The following is a 13,882-nucleotide window of genomic DNA, read 5'->3' as shown; positions in this document are numbered from 1 at the left end:
TTGTTGAGCGTGAGCTGTGGGACCCCTTGACTTTTGGATCCAGTCGCACCTGTGATCACTATGACCCTTTTAGTTACATCCGTGCATCAAGTACTGGATTGAAACAGTGAAAGCAACAGCAATATCTATTTCTGTACCGCTCCCAATCTGCAGCTGCTCCCATCTCCCTCTCCTCCTTGATATTGTTCATTCACAAAAACTATGAAACGATTAGGGCTTCAATTTCTGAAAGCAATGTCTCCCCATGTGCCTGCACAATACCAAATGTTACATACCTAAACATTAGAAACTTTTTTATTTCATAAATCAATATTGCAGGTGAAGGTGCTAACTTTGTAATATACTTTATCATAGACAAGTGCCTGTTTCTCTAATCATTGTCTACCTTAACAAGAATTGTATATTGATGGGGTTAGAATATTACATACCGTATATACACTCACCGGCCACTTTATTAGGTACACCTGTCCAACTGCTCGTTAACACTTAATTTCTAATCAGCCAATCACATGGCGGCAACTCAGTGCATTTAGGCATGTAGACATGGTCAAGACAATCTCCTGCAGTTCAAACCGAGCATCAGTATGGGGAAGAAAGGTGATTTGAGTGCCTTTGAACGTGACATGGTTGTTGGTGCCAGAAGGGCTGGTCTGAGTATTTCAGAAACTGCTGATCTACTGGGATTTTCACGCACAACCATCTCTAGGGTTTACAGAGAATGGTCCGAAAAAGAAAAAACATCCAGTGAGCGGCAGTTCTGTGGGCGGAAATGCGTTGTTGATGCCAGAGGTCAGAGGAGAATGGCCAGACTGGTTCGAGCTGATAGAAAGGCAACAGTGACTCAAATAGCCACCCGTTACAACCAAGGTAGCCAGAAGAGCATCTCTGAACGCACAGTACGTCGAACTTTGAGGCAGATGGGCTACAGCAGCAGAAGACCACACTGGGTGCCACTCCTTTCAGCTAAGAACAGGAAACTGAGGCTACAATTTGCACAAGCTCATCGAAATTGGACAATTGAAGATTGGAAAAACGTTGCCTGGTCTGATGAGTCTCAATTTCTGCTGCGACATTCAGATGGTAGGGTCAGAATTTGGCGTCAACAATATGAAAGCATGGATCCATCCTGCCTTGTATCAACGGTTCAGGCTGGTGGTGGTGGTGTCATGGTGTGGGGAATATTTTCTTGGCACTCTTTGGGCCCCTTGGTACCAATTGAGCATCGTTGCAACGCCAAAGCCTACCTGAGTATTGTTGCTGACCATGTCCATCCCTTTATGACCACAATGTATCCAACATCTGATGGCTACTTTCAGCAGGATAATGCACCATGTCATAAAGCTGGAATCATCTCAGACTGGTTTCTTGAACATGACAATGAGTTCACTGTACTCCAATGGCCTCCACAGTCACCAGATCTCAATCCAATAGAGCATCTTTGGGATGTGGTAGAATGGGAGATTCGCATCATGGATGTGCAGCCGACAAATCTGCGGCAACTGTGTGATGCCATCATGTCAATATGGACCAAAATCTCTGAGGAATGCTTCCAGCACCTTGTTGAATCTATGCCACGAAGAATTGAGGCAGTTCTGAAGGCAAAAGGGGGTCCAACCCGTTACTAGCATGGTGTACCTAATAAAGTGGCCGGTGAGTGTACTTGAGTATAAGCCGACCCGAATATAAGCCGAGGTCCCTAATTTTACCACAGAAAACTGGGAAAACTTATTGACTCGAGTATAAGCCGGGGGGGGGGGGAATGCAGCAGCTACTGGAAAATTTCAAAAATTAAAATGGTCGGAGTTTTTGGGTGCAGTAGATGCTGGGGAAGGGGAGGAAGTGTTTTGGTTGTCTGTCTGCCCCTTCCCTGAGCTTGAGAACTGGGTTTTTTTCCCCCCACTTGGAATTCAGCCTGGCTGAATATAGGGTATCTGATGTGCTACTATTAACCCCTTTCCGACAGAAGAGGCGCACTGCAGATCCCCTATATTCAGTAAACCGGGCACTGTCAGACACAGGGATACCTAACGTGTTTGTGTCTCACAGTAATTTTCTACTTTTGTATGTATTCTAGGGAAAGGAGTGAACTTTTTTTTTTTTTTTTTTTTTTAAAGCTTCTTTTTTCCCCCCACTATTTTATGGGAGATTCTACACATTGATATTGCAGCTGGTCATAGACACCCCCCTTCCCCCCCCCCCCCCCCCCCCGTAAAAAAAAATAAAATAAAATATTTTTTTTTTCCTGACTCGAGTATAAGCCGAGGGGGGCTTTTTCAGTACAAAAACTGTGCTGAAAAATTTGGCTTATACTCGAGTATACTCAGAATGGATAGATTAAAGTACAATTTACCCATACGGGTATAAGTGTTCCCACTTCCTTATGGCATCTCCAACATACATTAAGCAATGATTCCCAAAGTGTGTGCCGTAACCCCCTGGGGGGCGGGGGTCATGTAATGATCTCAGAGTTGTCATAAGGCACTGTGCAACACTGCAGTCCAAATATGGCCACTATGGATGGGGTGGGAGACATCTGCTAATAGCCATAGGACTTCAGTAATGCACACCAGTATCCGCAGTACCTGACCTCCCATTAGACATCAGCCAATGAGCTTGTATACTGTACATAGTCTACACATTGTGTATTGCTGACTTATACATTAAAGGCATAGACCAGGATATAAAAGATTAACCTTCATGGCATTTTCCATGGACTTCTTAGAATAATATTGGTTTGGTATTACTTTGTCATAAAAGTGTTACTATAACAATATATTGCTAGGGTAACTATAAAAATGTACTCAGTCTCCTTATGATATAAAGACTTTTCACTCTATGAAACTAACAATAAAAATAAAGCTATAAAAAACAAGTTATAACTAGGGTTGAGCCGATCTGGAGATTTCAGGATCGTTTTTAAAATTCAATTTCCGATCATTTTCCATCTGAACCCGATCCCAATCCCAGTTCCGATCCTAATGCAAGTCAATTTTTTTTTTTTTTTTTTTAATGATTGAAGATCGGATTTTAAATACAATCCTATTCACTACACAGCATGGAGTCCAAAAATTGAATGCTTCAATTTTTGGACTCAACGATGTGTAGTGATTGAAAAAATCCCCCGGCTACTTAGTCCCCCCTGGTGTCTGCTTACCTGCACAGATCCGCTGCCACTCCCTGTTCTTCTCGCACCTTTTTTCTCTCATTCACATGCCTTCAGAGCGCCGTGCGTGGCCCCACCTCCGAGGCTAGTGTTAGAGATCCGGGGAGTAGGCGGGGCTTGTTGTGGCTTAGGAGAGTGTGGGCGGGTACAGGGATGGGAGATGTGAGTGCATCACTCATGTCTCCCCTCAAAGTACCTACCCACACTCTCCTAAGCCACAAGCCCCTTCTTCTCCCAGCATCTCTAACAAAAGCGGGGACGGGGAGGCGGGGACATGCACGGCACTCTGAAGGCATGTGAATAAGAGAGAAGAGGAAGGGCCACACAGTGGCTCAGTGGTTAGCACTGCAGCCTTGCAGTGCTGGTTCCTGGTGTTCAAATCCCACCAAGGGCAAAAATCCATTTGCAAGGAGTTTGTATGTTCTCCCCGTGTTTGCATGGATTTCCATCCCATATTCCAAAAAGACATATTGATAGGGAAAAAAATGTACATTGTGAGCTCTATGTGGGGCTCACAATCTACATTAAGAAAAAAAAAAAATAGAGAGAAGAGGAGCGAGAAGAATGAGGAGCGGCAGCAGCAGCGGATCTGTGCAGGTAAGTTGAGCGATCGGGATCGGAATTCCATTCCCGATCTTTTTTTTTTTTTAGGTGGGATAGGAACCCGATCGTGAAATTTACTCGATCATCGATTGAGAGACGATCTTTTCCGATCCCGATCGCTCAACCCTACTTATAACACAATCTATGTTGTATGGGCAATGGAAATCTGGTGAAGAGCCAAACAGGCCTGTCTGTAATCACAGACTATTGCGACTATAGGGGGTGCAGAGGTATCAGCTGCTACTGGGCCCTGGACTCTGAGGTGGCCCCAAATATATCTGCCACAGAAAATAAAGCACAAAGCAGGTAGGGGCTTCATTACAGATTTTGCATTGGGGCCCTAGAGCTTCAAGTTCCACCTCTGCTGACAACTATTGTACATAAATGGATGATTTTATTATTATTACAGGTTTTCTTTATCAATGATAAATGTACATTTACGTCAAGCAACATGGCTTGATTCTAATATTTGCAAAATTTGAGGAACAAGCAACATTTGTATGAATAAATAAATATATATTCTAACCTAAAAATGAATATGATCCGCTAGAACTACTGTATACACCTTTGTGGACAGAAAAACAAGTCGAAGGATTGAATGTTGTAGACTAAAGAATAAGGGTAGGCAGATGCCGTCTTGAGACAGATTACTAGTAATCTTTGATCCAGGGTCAGTAGAACACAGTTCAGTTTAGGCATTTTTAGACACAAGGGATTAAGGATTTAATGTTAAATTAAAATAGAGTCACTTAGAAAGGCTAATACAATGCTAATGCCACAAGTCCTTTGTCTTCGGCAATTCTATTTCAGAACATAGTTCAGACAAATATGGCTAAATGATAGAAAAGACAGGATGGATGCCATTACATCGGACCAGTTTCCCTGGCATTACATCCATCTATTGTAAGAAAGTTCAATATAAAAAAAAATAGGCCTTTCAATTTAAAAAGTAAGCCCCCGATCATAGTCCAATCATAACCAGGGATAATAGGGATTGGGGGACTATTATCAGTCACATTAAACTGAAAACAAAGGAAGGAAGGGAGAAATACTTAATGGATTATGGGATTCCAGGAAGGAGAAAATTGAGAATGGAATCTAGTTGTATAAATTCATGACAGGTTATTGTAAATAGCATGTGACAAATCAATATATATTTAGTATGTAGCACACATTCAGAAACTACCCATCACCCAGTCCTAACTGTACAAGATATATAGCACGAGATTCAAGACAAGCATTGTTATTTCATTGCATATTTACTACACAAATAATATCAGTAGGGTTGAGCCGATCTTGACGTTTCAGGATCGATTTTAAAATCCGATTTCCGATCATTTTTCATTCAAACCCGATCTCGATCCCAATTCCGATCCCAATGCAAGTCAATGGAATTTTTTTTATTAATCGGAGATCGGATTTTAAAAGCAATCCTACCCTCTGGTGTCCACTTACCTCCAGAGATGGCTGGTCCTGTGCCCCGTGCCTTCATTCTTCGCCTCGCTGCTGCTCCACGCTGCTTTTCTTCCTTCGCTGCCCCCTCCCTGCCAGGTTAGGAGAGTGTGGGCGGGTTAGGAGAGTGTGGGCGGGTACTGGGAGGGGAGACATCATGTCTCCCCGCCCTGTACCCGCCCACACTCTAAGCCACAAGCCGCGCCTACCTAGCGCTTTAAACACTAACCTTGGAGGCGGGGCAGCGAGGCAAGAAGAAGGAGGGCACTGGAGCAGCCATCTCTAGAGGTAAGTAGCTGCTAGAGATTTAGTTTAGCCTTCCATTCAAATGAATGGAGGCAGCCGGCGCGCAGGGGGTTAAGGCTGTGTGTCGGCTGCTTCCATTCAGTCCTATGGAACTGCAGTGGAGCCTTCACACTGAATATACATCGTATACTCAGTGTGAAGGCTAAGCAATGCATTGTGGGAAAAATCACCGATCTCGATCCCACATAAAAAGATCGTGTTCGGAATTCCGATGGCGATTGTGAAATTTTCTCGATCGCCGATCGGAATCCAATCTTTTCTGAACACGATTGCTCAACCCTAAATATCAGCAACAAAGTTTTACAATGTTGCATTTGACCACCCAATCTTAAAGAGGACCTTTCATGTCCTCAGGCACATGCGGTTTTATATACCGCTAGAAAGACAACAATGCACTGAATTCAGCGCTGTCTACTTTCCCGTTATGTGCCCCCAGGCTGGAGATATCGGTGCCGTTATAACAGCAACAGGTATAGGACATGCTCCATAATTTGCAGATCTTCAATTCATCCCAGACACACATCCACAAAAACTATGTCTGTGTGTATGGGCTCATTGAAATATATTGGTCCATACTTTTATCCGCAATATGTTTGTGTGCACAAGGTTTTTGTTGTTACCACGTGCATGCACTTTCTGGCCTCTGATTTTTGGATTCATCTAAACCTTGTGTCCCACCTTATATTTGGAGAATCTAGACGTACGGCACAGTTTTTGCTAATACTACAATACTCTGTATATTTATTAGGAGAAAGCACAATCTTAATTTCAGACTTGGACTTGCTTATGAAGCCGCCTTAAATTCATTTCTCACAGTAAACACCTTTGTCTGGCAGGCCACTAGGACGTGGTTCAATATTTCATTACATTGCACTGAAAGAGCATAACTCAATCTATTAAAAAACTGCAGTCTAAGAAATCTAAATTATAGCACAAGCACTATTTATATTATACATTATTGGGAGCTTAATGAAAACTTTTCATTTCTTTTGCAACTGTGAAAATCGGGATTAAAAAGCATATCTTTTCCATAATCACAAAGAACCTAGAAAGAGGTGCTGCAAAATCACAAAATAAAAAAAACAAAAACCTAATATAGTTTCTGTCTCTGATCCTGCATACTGAACTACTGCTGTCCAATGAAACATAATATGGGGGGAAAAAGGGTTTTTATTTTAGTTAAAGGAAAAGTCCAATTTAGGCTTTGTCCATATGGAACATGTTGCATGCTCAGTTTAACCACCGATGGAGCCACCTGTGACTAACTCACTGTGTTGTATGGAACACGCATAGTGAATGAGATCAATGGCCAAATGTCATGTCCATGCTGTGACTAAAACCCACAGTTCACACTGACATGCACTTCAGGTTCTCAATATGCAGTGCATCAATGTCTGCTGCGGGCTGAAAGCAGTGGAAGAGTACTGGCATTTATTGCAGCAATGCTGATACAAAGGACGCCCTTTTTCATGTAAAAATTGACAAAAATTCTGCATTGGAATGATCCTGTGTGGCTGTACTATTATCGTTCACATCTGCGCCCGTACTCCGTTCTATAGGTTTCCGTTTCCTGCACAAAACAGGGGCAGGAGACGGAAACATACCGGCATGTTTCAATCCCATTTATTTGAATGGGCTTGAAAAGTCTCTGGCCGTGTGCACCGGTGAGTGTTTTATTCGCTCCGCAGAGAAACCATTTTTTTTAAACCGGACAAAGAGTTGGACATGCAGTACTCGGTGTCCGGTTTCAAAAAACTGTTTTGCCGTGGAGCGCATAAAACGCTCACCAGCTTTTTTTAAATGGACACAAGATCGGACATGCAGTACTCTGTGTCCGGTTTAAAAAAAAACGTTTTTCGCTGCGGAGAGCAAAAACACTCATGGCCGGACTCGGCTTGACAAGTTTCCGTCTTCTGCATGCAGAAGACAAAAACCTGAGAACGGAGTCCGGGCGCTAGTGTGAACCCAGCGTAAATAAAAATGCATTTTACATACATGTACATATTAATAAGAACATCTATGGATTTAATCTATAGCGCATATAATGTTAAATGGGTAATGCAGAATTGCAGCTTGGTCCTATGCACTTGAATAATGATGGATTGAAATTCCAGGCAAAGTTCAAGGAAAAGTGTGGCGCTGTTTCTGAGAAAAAGCAGACATTTACAAACCCAAAGAATCCCTGTAAGTAACTTTTAACATTACATGTAAACAGAAACGTATAAGTGTTATCTATAAACTCCCCATATCTTTATTGTTTATTTATAGCAGGTTTTGTGCATTTACATGTGGCTTTGGTCAGACTTTTGTCCACAAGCATGAATTTTTATGCATTTAAAAAATAAAAAAGTCACATTTTATAAACATGTTTAATACACAGAATAAGGCTAGGTTCACAATTGCGCCCGGTCTCCTCCTGGGAATTCTGTTCCCCATTCCGTGCCTTTTCGGGCAGAAACTGGGTGGAAACGTGGCAGACTTCATTATAGTCTATGGGGTTCACGGGTTTCCAAAGGTAAGTAGATAGATAGATAGATTAGCTCTAAAGACACCAAACTAGCAATTTGCAGTGGGAGGACTCCAGCAGGATGAATCTCAGGATCTGTACCACATTAGTAATGTAACTATGTAACTAATGTTACAGGTAAGTCAAGCAAGCATGTGTGATGAGGATGGGTCGGTCACCCATCCAGTGGACATCCCGAGGTGTTAAATCTGCCAGTGTTTTATTAGTAGCCCGGACTCCAGCTTCTCATACTCTTACCTGACTCCTTTCTAACCAGATAAAATAATAATGTCTCTCTGGTCTAATTTCTCCATACTATCTGGCATTTTTATATGTTACCTGATGATCTACGACAAAATTGTTTTACCAGAGTGTATGTATCTTATAAAAAGCTTTTCCGGACTGCGAAGAGTTTCAGTAAGATTATGCGTGGCTCCGTTGTGCAGACATACTTTATGTGTGTCATGAGTCCTCTCACTCCATTAAGCACTGAACATTAGTTGGTAATATAAGTGCTTTGTCGCTGCAGAGATATTGGTACAGAGATCTATAAGCAGAAGCCTTTCTAATAGGATACATAATTCACAAGCATCATTTTCATCTTCCATAGTCATCATTGTCTATGATGGGCAGGTGAAATGTGCGGAGCAGCAATTTATAGTCTGTGCTGGAAACATAGTCCCAAATGTAAAAATAATCTGCCCATATTTCAATAAAAAATATTATATTTAATACAACTAAATACTATACTACAGAGGAGAAATACATGCTTCAAGGGGTTATCCACCTCTGTAACATTTATGACCTATCCCTAGGATATGCAATCAATATTTTCAATATATATATATATATATATATATATATATATATATATATACAGTCCTATGAAAAAGTTTGGGCACCCCTATTAATCTTAATCATTTTTAGTTCTAAATATTTTGGTGTTTGCAGCAGCCATTTCAGTTTGATATATCTAATAACTGATGGACACAGTAATATTTCAGGATTGAAATGAGGTTTATTGTACTAACAGAAAATGTGCAATATGCATTAAACCAAAATTTTACCGGTGCAAAAGTATGGGCACCCTTATCATTTTATTGATTTGAATTCCCCTAACTACTTTTTACTGACTTACTGAAGCACAAAATTGGTTTTGTAACCTCAGTGAGCTTTGAACTTCATAGCCAGATGTATCCAATCATAAGAAAAGGTATTTAAGGTGGCCAATTGCAAGTTGATCTCCTATTTGAAGCTTAGGATCCATATGTGGCTCATGACCCCCATCTGTGTGGCTCGACACGGAGGCCCTCAGTTACTGCCTTCAGCACAGGATGTAATATGAAATAAATATTGGCAATATTGAATATGTATCTGGACCTCATAGCAGTGCCACTTTAGATGGTATAATAAACCACCACTAGTATGATAACTGTAAAATATCTGCAAATCTTTTCAACTTCATATTTTTTTCCCCAAGTTTACTTCTTTGATTTAATGTGGCTCTTGACCATCCGTAAAAGTTCAATGTAGCTCACTAGCCCAACAAAATTTTGAGGACCTATGCTCTAAGATAGAGAGTCCTTAAGGAGGACCTTTCACGTCCTCAGGCACATAGGGTATGATATACTGCTAGAAAGCTGACAGGCTTTCCCATTGTGTGCCCCGGATGAAGAGCTACCGGTGCCGGTACCATAGCTCTTCAGTGTCAGAAGGGCATTTCTGACAGTCTGTGAGGAACGCCCATCCTGACAGTACGGTGTGTAGCGCTGTACTGACAGAGGGGGCTTTCCTTACCACCCAACCATGACACTGAGCTGTGAGGAACGTCTCCCCAATATTAGTCTATGAACGAGTACTGTCAGGAGGAGGGTGGCGTTCCTCATTGATCACTGGGCAGTAAGGAACGCCCCCTCTCACAGTACAGCGCTATGGACTCTACTGTCAGGATGGGCGTTCCTGACTGATTGTCATAAATGCCCTTCTGACACTGAAGAGCTACGGTAATGGCACCAATAGCTCTTCAGCCGGAGCACAGAACGGGTAAACCGATAGTGTGCTGGATCCAGCGCACTGTGGGCTTTCTAGCAGTATATAATACCCTACGTGCCTGAGGACATGAAAGGTCCTCTTTAAGGTTCCTTATTATAGTGAAATGGACTCAATAAGATGAGAAAACACGAACTTTTCACAACCTTTGTCTCGTAACCCATTCCGAGTTTCTTAAATGCAATTTCGAGTTTATAAAATGGATTTCATCTGCTTGAGCAATAAGAGAGTACAGTAAGTGAGCAAACATTCTGCTGTTATATTTATTGTGTGGAACAAATGAGTCAATGCAATTTGCAGTTGGTAATTAGTTTTCTCAGCCATATAACCGAAATACTCAAAAGTGGCTTTAAAATGAATATTTCTGCAAACATCACATTTTTCTATCCAATCACGGGGCGTAGCTGTAGCGGAGGGCAAAGATGCCATTCACAGTACAGGTACGTGAAATCATTTACTTCAATTAATGCCCATTTACACAGGTCAGTGGTCGGTCAAACATGTGTAATAATAAATGTTCGTTCCATTAGATTGTCCCATGTGAACCTGTCCAGTGATTACCTGATAAGTGGGCCAATGGTCATTTGTCATTGCGTGGGTATGAAAGTATTTGTCGGCAGCAATTTCCTCGTGTAAACAGGAAGTGTGCCGCCAACAATCCTACAAAATGTGGACAGACGAACAATGGTATTAATGATCATTCGTCCTCATACTTTTCCAACTCAGGAGCAGTTCACACTTGTGCCCGATTGTCCAGTTTGTGCATTCCATCGGGTTTCCGTCTTCAGCTCCGGCGAAACTGGTCAGGGTACGGAAACACGGTGGTCAGTTTTAACACCCATTCACTTGAATGGGTTTGTAAACGTGACTGCACGTGTCCGCAGGGAAAACGTTTTTTTTTTAGCCGGACACAAAGTCCTGCATGTCCGACTTTGTGTCTGGCTAAAAAATCTGGTTTCCCTGCGGACAGGCCGCAGGCGGCCATGGGCAGTCACTTTACAAACCCATTCAAGTGAATGGGTTTTAAAACTGACCGCCGGGTTTTCGCCCCCTGTCCAGTTTCTCCGGGGTTGAAGACGGAAACCCAACAGAACCGAACACCAGACGCAAATGTGAACCGCCCCTCACTATGACTGCAGCATGTGAACAGATGTTAAATGAGCGACAATCAGCTCACTATATTGCAGATCAGTGCTTGCCAAAGGCAGATGATCAACTCATGGGTATGGGCCCAAAAAATGCAGAAAATTCAAAATTCAAAAATATATACATACATATATATACATATATATATATATATATATATATATATATATATATATATATATATATATATATATATACATACACACACATATATATATATTTATATAATATTTAATATATTAGTATATCAGCTGCGCCAGTAGTAGACTTGCCAGACATATGATAAAACAGATCAAAGAGTCCACCAGCTGGGACCACATAGCCTTTGGGAACAAGAGGACGAGGTGGCTACCAACCAGTTATGATATTTTCAATATATCTTTATGCCAACATATCTATTTCCTCGATCAGCTTTTTGACCATATAGCAAGTGATGTTACAAGGGTGATAATGAATGTTATAATATCGAGCTGACATGGACTGTATTACTGACATTCAATATTCATGCATGGATAAACATGGCAGAAAGCATGACACTACTTATGCACAAAAATTTACTTACAGGTAATATGTGTAGGAGTTATAGCTTCTTCTGCCATGATGAAGCAAGGATATAGGCAGTGGTAGAAAAGATGAAATGGAAGGAAAGAAAAGCCAGATATTAATGTATGAAAAATCTGGATGACCGAGAACAGATCAGATGACATGAATGAGATTTCAGAAGCAAATTACATCACAGACACAGCATGCAACACATCAGAGTCAATGACTGACATTGTACCATACGGTCACTTCGCAAATGGTAATCTTTTATATGTTTAGCACCTTCTGTAGCCTAACGGACCCGGTCACATTGGCTTATTATACAAAGGGGTTGAGAGGTCACTTTTCTCATCTTCTGTGATATTTACTCCTAACTCTACAAATGCACAATCTAAAGAAGTGAGGTTCCAGTTTCATTTGTGATGCAATGATATAAGCCAATGGAAGATGCTAGCAATGCTATGGGGCCATTCAGCAAACACTATAACAAAAGTGTATATATAGAAAGAGAATACTGGAATAATTCTGAGATACTACGACCACCTGCAATGTACAGAGGCAGAGTCCTTGCGACCTCACACTACAGTGCTGAAGACAATCCTTGCCGCCTCCTATTATAGGGTTATTCTTACTTGATAGCAATGATAACAGAGATTGTTTTTTGTAATACAGCTCATGCTGAAGCAGGTCATGATATCTTTCCCATACAAAATCACATGAAATGAAATCATAAGCGTGAAGAGGTCCCATAGAAATCTACAACCATTAAATAAGATTATGTGCAAATGGAGCACATTTACAAAAATGTACATTTTTTTCTCTATGAAAATAAAGCAATTTTTATGTGAGATGCGTTATAGCTACAAGAAAGTCTTTCTGAAATACAATATGTCAACTTGACCTAGTACAGCTATTGAGAATGCCTTTGTAAAACATACAAATGGCAGGTCCTGGCCTGCTGCTTACCAAATAATAAAAGGTGAAATGTGATGCACATTTGTATATTGAAAAAATGGCCAAGATATGTGAACCATTCCTGGCAGGTAACCACTGAGGCCAGTGCTTGGATGCATTGGTTACATGACCAGGACATTATCAATGGGGTATGAAGTAGAGAGACTGCCAAGGAAGCATAAAGCGGCAGGAGATGGGAAAGGTGTCTGTGTCTTGGGTTGCACCAAAGAGCAGACAAACAGTTTAGAGGCCGGGTACAGACGAGGTTTTTTGGACAGGATTTTGAGGTGGTGGCCGCCTCAGAATCCAGTCCAAAAAATGGCTATCCGCAACTGGATGCTCCTGATTAAGCCCAAATAAATGGGCCTATTTGGTAGGGAGTGTCGCGAAGCGGACGTACGCGGCTGAATCAGCTGTGGAATCCGCCTGAAGAAAGGGCATGTCGCTGCTTTTTTCCGCAAACAGGAACAAACCGCTCGCGGAAAAAGGAAATGACCGGCTCCCATTGATTTCAATGGGAGGCATTTTTTTGAGCCAGATTCTGACGCAGATTGCAGGTCAAAATCTGCCCCCCCAAAAACCTGTTTGTACCCAGGATAAAGGGTGACTTGATGGGTGAAGTCTAAGGTAGGGTTCACACTACCGTTGGATTTCATTCAGAAGGTATCCGTTTAAGAAAAAAAAACAACGGACACCTATCATAACGGATACAAATGGACAGTAACTGATGGCTATCAGTTACTGTCCATTATGAATCTGTTGTCCACAGACTTCAATGTTCAAAAAAATAACAGACACTTGCTGTCTCCGTTTTTTCAAACAGACAGAAAAGTCCTGCATATAGGATTTTTTTGTCCACTTGAAAAAACGGTCATGGGTGTAAACGGACACTAAAGGACACAAGATAAAATCCCATTGAAATGAATGGAAATGTCAGACGGACCAGCTAGTGTCCATTGCTAAAATGTTGTACGGACAATAGCCACAAACACTGCTGACGGAATCCAATGGTAGTGTGAACGCCCCCTAAAATGGTAGATAAATCATACCAAGTAACTCCAGTACCGTATGTAATTTTTTATTTGCTGTCATTCACCTGACTGTTGTAGCTTTACACTTTCGGGCTGCCGTACATTGACATTGCATTTAAATCAGTGTAA

The 13,882-nt window shown here is 41.5% G+C and overlaps 1 protein-coding gene across 8 annotated transcripts in view; it reads right to left on the bottom strand.

The window, feature by feature from the left end:
- PTPRM (protein tyrosine phosphatase receptor type M) overlaps window positions 1-13,882 on the bottom strand; it is a 568,788-nt gene that overhangs the window by 153,591 nt on the left and 401,315 nt on the right. For 2 of the 8 annotated variants that reach the window (XM_075270676.1, XM_075270679.1), the window contains one exon: window positions 11,788-11,817. The exons of the other annotated variants lie outside the window; for them this stretch is intronic. In XM_075270676.1, the coding sequence (XP_075126777.1) occupies window positions 11,788-11,817 (30 nt within the window). The remainder of the gene's footprint in view (window positions 1-11,787; window positions 11,818-13,882) is intronic. 8 annotated transcript variants of the gene reach the window in all.

This window comes from Leptodactylus fuscus, chromosome 4, assembly GCF_031893055.1.
Source record: "Leptodactylus fuscus isolate aLepFus1 chromosome 4, aLepFus1.hap2, whole genome shotgun sequence".
NCBI lineage: Eukaryota > Metazoa > Chordata > Amphibia > Anura > Leptodactylidae > Leptodactylus > Leptodactylus fuscus.
This window is presented reverse-complemented; position numbering and strand designations above follow the sequence as displayed.